Source organism: Filicampus tigris, chromosome 9, assembly GCF_054856515.1.
Source record: "Filicampus tigris isolate MCC_2025a chromosome 9, RoL_Ftig_1.0, whole genome shotgun sequence".
Lineage (NCBI taxonomy): Eukaryota > Metazoa > Chordata > Actinopteri > Syngnathiformes > Syngnathidae > Filicampus > Filicampus tigris.
The window spans coordinates 24,653,780-24,662,954 of record NC_141225.1 but is presented as its reverse complement, the minus strand read 5'-3'; the positions used below and the strand labels follow the sequence as shown (position 1 = coordinate 24,662,954).

The 9,175-nt window shown below is 41.7% G+C and overlaps 1 protein-coding gene across 1 annotated transcript; it reads right to left on the bottom strand.

The window, feature by feature from the left end:
• Window positions 1–763: 763 nt before the first annotated feature.
• On the bottom strand, window positions 764–8,657 carry cpne1 (copine I). The gene is made up of 16 exons (XM_086041704.1): window positions 8,506–8,657; window positions 7,732–7,860; window positions 6,537–6,716; window positions 6,351–6,425; window positions 6,203–6,274; window positions 5,771–5,854; window positions 5,550–5,639; window positions 5,368–5,466; window positions 5,198–5,281; window positions 4,888–4,947; window positions 4,682–4,815; window positions 4,403–4,457; window positions 4,241–4,295; window positions 3,532–3,665; window positions 3,224–3,460; window positions 764–2,813 (listed from the first exon to the last, which is right to left on the bottom strand). The coding sequence occupies exons 1-16, from the start codon at window positions 8,521–8,523 to the stop codon at window positions 2,691–2,693; spliced, it is 1,629 nt and encodes a 542-aa protein (XP_085897830.1). The 5' UTR covers window positions 8,524–8,657; the 3' UTR covers window positions 764–2,690.
• Window positions 8,658–9,175: the final 518 nt, after the last annotated feature.

Genomic DNA, 9,175 nt, shown 5'->3' with positions numbered 1-9,175 from the left:
TTGAAACTATCATTTCAAGTCCAACTTGAAACCCTAACTAAGTTTTGTTTGACCCTCTCTGAAATCGTAACCCTGGTTTAAAACCATCAGTGGAAACCTTAACTACAACCCTAACCCAGGATTGATACCCTAACTTGAAATCTTAAGACTGCCTTGAATTCCTAATTTGAATTTAGCCCTACTTTAGAAACCCTAAGCCTTGCTAGAAGCCCTACTTTGAAACCCTAAGTCCATTTTTTGAAACGCTGTCTAACCCTGCCTTGAAACCTGACTTCTAAGGACATATTTGCGCATGAGTGGGTGCTTCTAGTGTAGTTTGTTTACATCCCAAAATCTGTCAGCTGACACCAGGATGAACTCACATCTGACAGCAACCGCCTCTTGGAGACTGTCACCATGGAAACAAGCACGTCACGTGATTTTGGTTTTTTTTTTTAAATGCATATTTTAGTGAGGATTTTTTTTATTAAAAAAAAGTAAACACATTTTCAAGGAATTTTAAAAATATATATATCGTATTTAGATGAGGATAAAAAAAAAGTGGAAAAAAAGAAAAATATTTTAGAAAAAAAATGTACTTGAATGAGGTAATTTTTTACAAGCAAAAAGTTTTTGCAAGAATATCCTACAAGCAGAATCAAGTTTTATTTTATAGTTCTGTCTTCCCGAGAGGCAGGAATCAACTCTGACATTTGAGGTTTGTACTTCACCACTTTTGAGAGATGTTTTGTGCCAAAAATAAAAAGTCCAAACATGCTTGTCATTTATTTCTCCAGCATAATTGCTTTATTGGGTTCATTTTTGAAGCATTTTTAATACAAGATGGTGCCTTCTTACTGGTCTGAAGTGAGCTGTATCGCAAAGCATTGTGGGAGGTGTAGTCTTTCGGCTGACTAGTTTGTCACTTTGGCCTTTTGCAAACTTGTAGCAAGTCATTGTGAAATTACATTTGAATTATTTTCCTACTTACACAAAATTTGAACACTAAAGATGGGATAAACCATCTTTTGTATTCTACTGTCATCAAGAAGCAGCAAATTTCCTTTTTTTTTTTTTTACATTGGCACTGTTTGATGTGTGTGTGTATAAGTGTTCAACTTAAGCACTTTGACAAAGGCAGTTCTCAGATTTTCTCTTCCACGTCTTGTTCATGTAATATCCTTTCCTGTGCGTTTGTGACACTCAATTGTCACAAAACGACATCCGAAATGTTTGTGTTATCGTTTTTGGCTCCTCTGCTGGGAACCATTATTGCTTTCATGTTGTATAAGTACTATTAAAAGCTACTAAACCTCTATTATAAGGCATTTGGAATAAGGCAGCGCGAGTTGGAAAGCCATGATAAAGTTTTACATATATTTTGCTAACAGGAATTCCAGCATCGAGAGAGGATATCAAGCAAAGTGCAAAGTAATCAATTCCTGGTCAATAAAAGTAACTGACAAGACATGCAGACCCCTAAACTGGTCACAGTGGTTACGTAGTTAAACATTTGGTCCTGCACTTCTACTAATGGCCCATTAGATCCTGCTACAATCAAGGACTAGTCATGTCTATAGATTGACCTTCAGGTCCCATGTTGCCATGGAAACAAGAGATAACGTCAATAGGTGTGTTTTAACATGAGCTGCATAGTTAGTCAGGAGAAAAGAAGTGAATAAAAAAAACTACTACTACTAAAAAAGTAAAGTTGCTCCAGTGCTTGTGATTGGTTGCGAGTAGAGCGTTGCGATGTGATTGTTCTTTTGCAAGTAAAATACAAAATTAGAAATAAGCAGTGATCCAAGAGTAGCTAAAGATACGAAGGAGTACAAGGGCCACACTGAATAGAATGAAAATGAATTACACAGCCAAAATTAAGTAGCAATTTTCTGAGAATAAAAGTCGTTTTGCTCAAGCGAAAAAAAAAAAAAGTTGGGACATTTTGCTCAACACAAAAACGTTAGGTTTTTTTTCCCTCTAATAATTATGTATATTTGAGAAATTAATCACATCGTAGGATAATGAAGTTGAGAAGAAATTTCAGACATTTTAGTTTAAAATTAGATCGTATTTGTAAGAAAAAGTTGAATTTGGGGGTAATAAAGTCCATATTTTTAAATGTTATTTTAGGGCCCCAATCATGCGGCAATAATGTAATCTTACTTACGGAAGTAATATTTTATGAGGAACATGCTGTATATTTTCAAGAAAAGCAGTAATTTGTAAACAAATAAAGTTGAATTATTTTGAGAAAAAAACAATTGTATGAGAATTAAGCCGTATACTTTTCGTAAACAAACATTCGCTAATCTTACGACTGTAAAAGTGGTATGGCATATTCATGGTTTGGCATTCATGAATTCATATATTTCGGCATTTAAGGGGGAAGCTATACTCTTGTTTTTTTGCGAACCTCACGCTTATTGACTTAACTTTTTTTTTTTTTACCCGATACCCTGCCAAGACTCCTTTTTTTCGTGGCAGTTATGAGGAAAATTATTTGTGAATTTCAATGTACCGTAGTCCAAATAGTCCTTTGTATTTACAAGCAATCATTTCTTTTTATAAAAAAATACTGTAGACAAAAAGGCAAAGTTGCTCCTGGCCTTGTGATTGGCCGCCAGTTAAGTGCAGCTGATTGGTCCCTTGCGAATGGATAGGTGCGGTGGGTTTGTTTCAAGAAGGCGGGAATGTGGCCCGTGTGGCTTTTATGCTTTGGCGGGCGCCTTTGCGGGCGCCTTGGCGGGCTGCAGGCCTCTCATTTTGAAGTAGGACACCACCTGGGTCGGCACCTCGGACAGCACCGACTTGGCCAAAGTCGCAAGGGGGGCCTGGTGAGAAAGCAGACCACATGCCGGCGCTTAATTACAAAATTGCACTTCATTGGTCAAAAAATGTATGATTTATTTGCTACCATCGATGTCTTTATTTCATCAGTCTACTACAGCTGTCACTTGGTGACAAAGTTCTGTCTAATTGGAAAGTTGAACAAAGTGAAAAAATGTCTCAAAAGTGAAAAAGTGAACCGTTTGAAAAAAGTGATATTTGGGAAGTCGAGGAAAAGTAAAAAAAAACAAAAAACAAAAAAAAAAAACAAACGTGGAAGATCCTCTCTGATGTGCTTTGCCGCCATCATGTGGCATCGACAGGCAATTACAAACTCCTTTTAGGATGCTCGTCAAGTATTTATGGATTTTCACTATTGGGTCACCGTACTGCCCCAGCATAGTTGAACACTCACGTCTTTGAACTTGAGGAAGGGAACAAACTGGACGATGTCCCTGGCGACGGCCTCTCCCACCGTGGACCTCAGCACGCCGTCGTCTCCGTCCAGCAGCTCCATGGCCTTAAAGTCGGCCGGCCCCACCCCCACGATGATGATGGACAGCGGCAGGCGGGAAGCGCGCACGATGGCGTCCCGGGTCTGGTCCAGGTCGGTGATCTCGCCGTCGGTGAGGATGAGGAGGACAAAGTATTGCTGCGGACAAGAGACGCCATCAATCCAATGGACTCGGCGGGCGTGGGCGCCGCGTGCGTTTTTGTCCTCACAGAGGCGCTGTTGCTCTGGGCGGCGCCGGAGGCGATGGAAGCCACGTGGTTGATGATGGGGGAGAAGTTAGTCGGGCCGGAGAGTCGAAGCTGAGGGAGAACCATCCTGTAGGCCTCCACGATGCCCTGAATGCCTGCCGTAGTGGAACACGCGCACTTCACAATCATTTCAAGCGCAAGTCAACCCAGACATATTTTTTTCCAGAATATGTTCCCAGCACTAGTTGAAACAAGGCATTCTGATAAATATTGCCTTAAAAAAAGTCTAATATTGCAAAAAACTGCTGTTTTTAGAATGTAAAAGATATCATTTCAAGAAAAAAGCTGGATAATTTGAATGAAGGGATGGCTTCTCATTTCAAGGTGGAAACTAAGTTGTTTGATATTTAAAAAAAAAAAAAAAAATCTAAGGTGGAAAAATATATATGTGGAAATTAAAGCTTGATTTCAGTCTTTTCTTTTTTCAAGAAAAACAATATTGCATACTTTTCAGAAAAAAAGTCTGATATGTTTTACATACAATGTGGTACTTTCTTCCAGATATAAGCTTGTTGAACTCTAAGAAAAAATGTCTTGTTGTTGGAGAAAACAATGTCATAATGCAAGGGTTCATTTTTGAGAGAAGGTCAGAAGGATCTATCGGATTTCGGACTTCTTTCCGCAACTCGTGAGTGTCGGCATTTCTACTAAATGAAAGAATATTTCGTACCTTGGCAGTAGGGGTTGGTGGGGTTAAAGTTGAGGGCAAACTCGTGATGTGCGGCCTGCGGGATGCACAACACAATAATAATTGATTTGTTATCGGTGGACTGTTGCACCTATCAATTCTTCCAATTTAATGAAGGACTTGCACTCTCTAGTTCATAAGCACCTGGTAGTCAGGGGGCAGTTTGGCTCCAAAACCAAACGCGGGGAAGAGTTTGTCACTGAAAACAAGAAAAAAAATAATAATAATCACAGTTAGCCAATACACACACACTCAAACTGATGTAGCTATTTTGCTGCAGCACTCAGGCAAACACATAAACAGTCTGCCGGATGAATACATCGTGATTCATATATAATGGAGTTGTTTTGTTAAAAGGGCCTGCCCCGTTTGCAGTTGGGTAAATACAGTAAACAATCGTCGCATGCGGAAAGTCGTACTGACGTGTCGTAGTCTTGGATGACCTGGCCCACGGACCAGAGTGCAGACAGGTACTGGTTCAGCCCGTCTGGACTCAAGTAGTGGAGAGAATTGGGCGAGCGGGGGTCCCCATTGGAGCCCGTGAAGTCGATGCCCACCTGAGCGCGCACAACTCCTGTGAGTTTAAGTACTAAAACACCATATGTGTGTGTTAGAACAAGGGCCCTCACAGTGAAGTTGATCTGGCAGCCGCCCATCACGTAGTCCAGGAAGCTGTGCTGCGTGGCTAACTGTAACATCGCAAACACAAAGTCATGTCATGGGACAGCCAATCAAGGGAGACGTTCAATCTTAAAATTAAAGTGAATCATTTTTTCGTAAATAGACTGAATCGTGACATACTAGAAGGGAATCGCATCGGAACTGGACAGAATCGCATCATGATTTCCGGGAATTGACTCGCAATTGCATTGAGTCTTATTGCAATTGAAGTGAATCTGATGGCAATTCAAGTGAATCGCATAAGCTCAAACATCGTACCTTGCAGCTCTTCACAGAGACCAGCCCGGAGTTTTTGTAGCTCTTCTTCTTCTGCTTGTCCGGATGGATGCAATCAAACGCCACCTGTAGGACCGAGCGGGATCAAGACACAAATTGGAAGACAAAGAAGAAGAACTCTTGAGGTTCGCCGTCGAAACCGGCGAGCTGACCGGCGAGCCGGAGGCGGCTTTCTGCAGCTCCGACACTTTGGTGGTGAAAGAGCCGATGAGGTCGTGCGAGCCGTCGCTGTCGTGGTCGGAACAATCCACCTGAGGGCGACAGAGAGCGCGTCAGGCCTGATGAAAAGTGAACGGCGCCTTCTGCCAAGATCTGCATTCTGACTGCTGGGAACCTTGAGAGGCCTTTCCAGGTCGCTGCTGCAGAACGTCTGCAGGGGGACCGAAAACTTCTTCCAGCTGGGACTCAGGTTGTTCTTCACCACCTACACGCGTGCGCACACACACAATGTCAGACACATATGGACAGAAACACAAGACACAAACACAGCCATTTGTCAACAGATTTTGGGCGATGATATCCTCATCCTCATCATCAGTGTGAGCATTTGTGCACCTCTGTTCTGTGCACCAGCTGCCATTTTCCATCATCTCCTTTTTTGAAGAACTCCAAGAAGGGGTCCGACTTGCCAAAGGTGTCCTGAACAAACAAGTTCAGACATGGAGATGATTTCACAAGTCCGTTGTTGTTGGCGTGAAACTGAAGAGTGTGCCAACGGTCAAAGGCTGTTGTGGCCGCGTGATGGGCTGGGGCTGCTTTGATACGTCAGAACCTGGACTACTTGCTGTGGTTAATTATACCAATTAATTCTGTTGTCTACCAGAAAATTCTGCCTGCTTTTTATATTTACTTGAGTTGTCTTTGTGAGACAGTCAAACTGGTTTGACGACTGGTTTGATGTACGTGTGATGAATATGAATATATAATTAAAAAATCACAAATTAGGAAGGGGGCAAATACTTTTTTTTTTACAGCTGTACAAGGTACCTTCTTGTCCAGATTCTTAGCCTCCAGCTCCAACTGAATGGATCTGTTGTCCTTTATCTCTTCTGCGGTAATCTAAACATTAACATGAAACACTGCTCAATTCAATTATAATAATAATATTCTATTACAGAATAAACAGACGACATACCGTAATGCTTCCTTTGCCGGCAGGTTTTCCTTTCTTTAGCTGCAGTGGTCTGGTCAGAGTTTTACTGGAGACGATCTGGAACACACACACATGCGGACTCGCAAATCACGTGATCCTCAGTTTGAATGTCGTAGCCGGACCAGGCTCAGGGTTCAAAAATCCTATGCGGGTTTCATGTGCATTCACCTGTCCCAGGGTGAGTTCCACGCCTCCCAGGTAGTCATCGTCGCCCAGGTTCTGGGACGTGTTGTCGATGTCGTAGACGCCCAGTTTGAGGTTCTGCACCGTCTCAAAGTTGTAGTCCAGACGGAGGCGCTGACTGAAGGACGGGCTGGAGGTGTTCTCAATACGCTCGGTGCGGCCCACCTAACGGCAAACAATGCATGCAAGAGTCTATCAATCGTAGGAAGACACAGGCGGCCAGCCATGCACGCATATCACAACGTGTACAAGTACTTTGGATTTGAGTACTTGCCGATACCAAGTGCCAACCTTATTTCAATCAAATATTGATCAAAACACTTACTGTGGATATTATAATTACTTACATTAAATTTACATTTCGTAAACAAGTTGAACTCATCGCTGTGTTGTTTCGTCAGTTGTTAAAATAACTTGTTTGTTGCAGAATCAGACATGACTGTGAGGCGGCATGGGCCAAATAACCGTCGTTTTAAAAAGTCAAGGTTTCCACAACTGTTAAAACTGCCCATCACCAGTGATGAACTTTTTTCTTTTTCGTTTTTGAGTGGACTCTCAGCAGGCCACGTCGCGTTACAGTACGGATGGCTGCTTGCAGACATCACTAAACAAGCCGCCTATTTTAAGTGAATGACGAAAGGCCAACTGTGAGTATGATTATATTATCTTTCTAATACCACGACATTTGTTTGAATGTTTCTTTTTTAAAGGTTTATAATACGCCCCCTAACAGTGAAGCTAATTTCTTCAGCATTTCATTTTCATTCAAAGTTATGAGTCACAGTACCATTCAAAAGTTTGGAAACGCCCTCTAATATGTTTTTTCATTATTCGAAAATGTATTGAATTGTAGATTAATACTTAAGTCATCGACCTTATGAAGAAATACATTTGGTGAAGAAAAAAATAGTTAAAACAATTTTTCATTTCAATTCTTCAAAGTAAACTACTTTTGCCCAGTTGACAGCTGTGCATATTTAGGTATTTTCTCAATCACATTTATGATGTGGACGATGCTTTATGACCTGGAATGACTTTCAGGTCACAGCTGTGCATTGTCAAGACTTCATAGCTTGACTTTCTTGCCCTCTTAATGAGATTGTGACCATGTGAATTGGATGGAGTTTCCAAACTTTTGACCGGTACTGTATGACTATCGATAAATGACTCCTTTTATCACCTCAGTCCAGCTGTCTTTTCCAGAGCGCTGCAGCAGCACACATAGAGGATCCGACTTTGATCCCACATCTTTGTCCAGCAGGTCTGAACAGGAGACGGTCAGCTCCACCTTAGACACACAGTCCGCCATCTGCGAAAAAAATAACAATTTAAGAAATGTGTATAGATTGTTCAAGCCATACCCATTTGCCAGATGATATGATGTGATCACGTAATAAAACAGTGTTCTGGTCAATTTTTTTTAAACGGGGATGTAGTCTTTTTTTTTTTTTTTACTTAGTGAAGATGAGTACTGGGAAAAGTAGTTGATTTTTACGTGGGGTGGAGAGGGGGTGAATATAGAAAAATGATGTGGCTCTCCACATAAAAAACATTATTGTTAGAGAATAGCAAGAAAAACATTTGCAATGAAAAAAAAACGTGTCAATAGAAGGGGGGAAATGTGAAATATACACGAAAAAGGCGAAATTCTGCTGTAAGGTACATTTTACAGTACACGCCCCAATATATTTCGCAAGGGAACGGGCATTTTCTACTTTTTAAAATACATATCAGGAAATGATACAACGTGCCACAATAGCGGCGTAGAGGCGAACTCTTACATGCACTTTTAATTTAACAGGTGACAATAATTCAGTCATAAAACTGGCAAAACCAAAGATCATCATTTCTTTAGACCGAGTCCCGTAACAAGGGCGTAAAGCACCTACCGGGAACGCAGAAAAAGAAAACCATCTCCACAAAACGTCTATACGCGCAGCAAACACACTGTTACCTGGTTTGACTTTAACATCGGTCTGGATGTATTTTACTCGAAAAAATGGACAAGTTCGGCCAAAAGTGAAGACGTTACTGCCGGTCAGCCCAACAACTCACACAGGAAGCGGTAGTCCAGTCAGCTAGCGACTTCTCGCTTTGATTGGGCAGCAGTGCAAAAGAAGCGTCCTCATGATTGGTCAGAAACGACTGTCAGTCACCTGCACCCGCGCAGCTCGGAACACGACTTCCAGGCTCAGCCGGTCAGAATAAAAGCAACTCCACAGCTCAACCGAACCTTTAGCACAGGGGTGCCCAAATCCGGTCTTCCGAGATCCCCTAGCCATCCTGTTTTAGATTTCCTTACGGCATCACGCCTGATTCAAATCGTCGGGGTCGTTTTCAGGCTTTTGCAAACCTTGCTGATGAGCTGATCATTTGAATCAGGTGTGTTGGAATAGGGATACAGTTACATCTAAAACAGGCTGGATATGGGCTCTTGAGGACCGGACTTGGGCACCCGTTTTAGCAGGACACTGCTACTTTCGAGCAGAAGAAAATAAAATAATCCTATTAAACTCACAAAATGGACGACTGGAATTATGTAAACCAATCAAATCAAATCCTCCGTCTCACGCCGTCAACGTAATCTCGTAGTTCAACATCCTTTGCATTTTATTTGAGGCGTT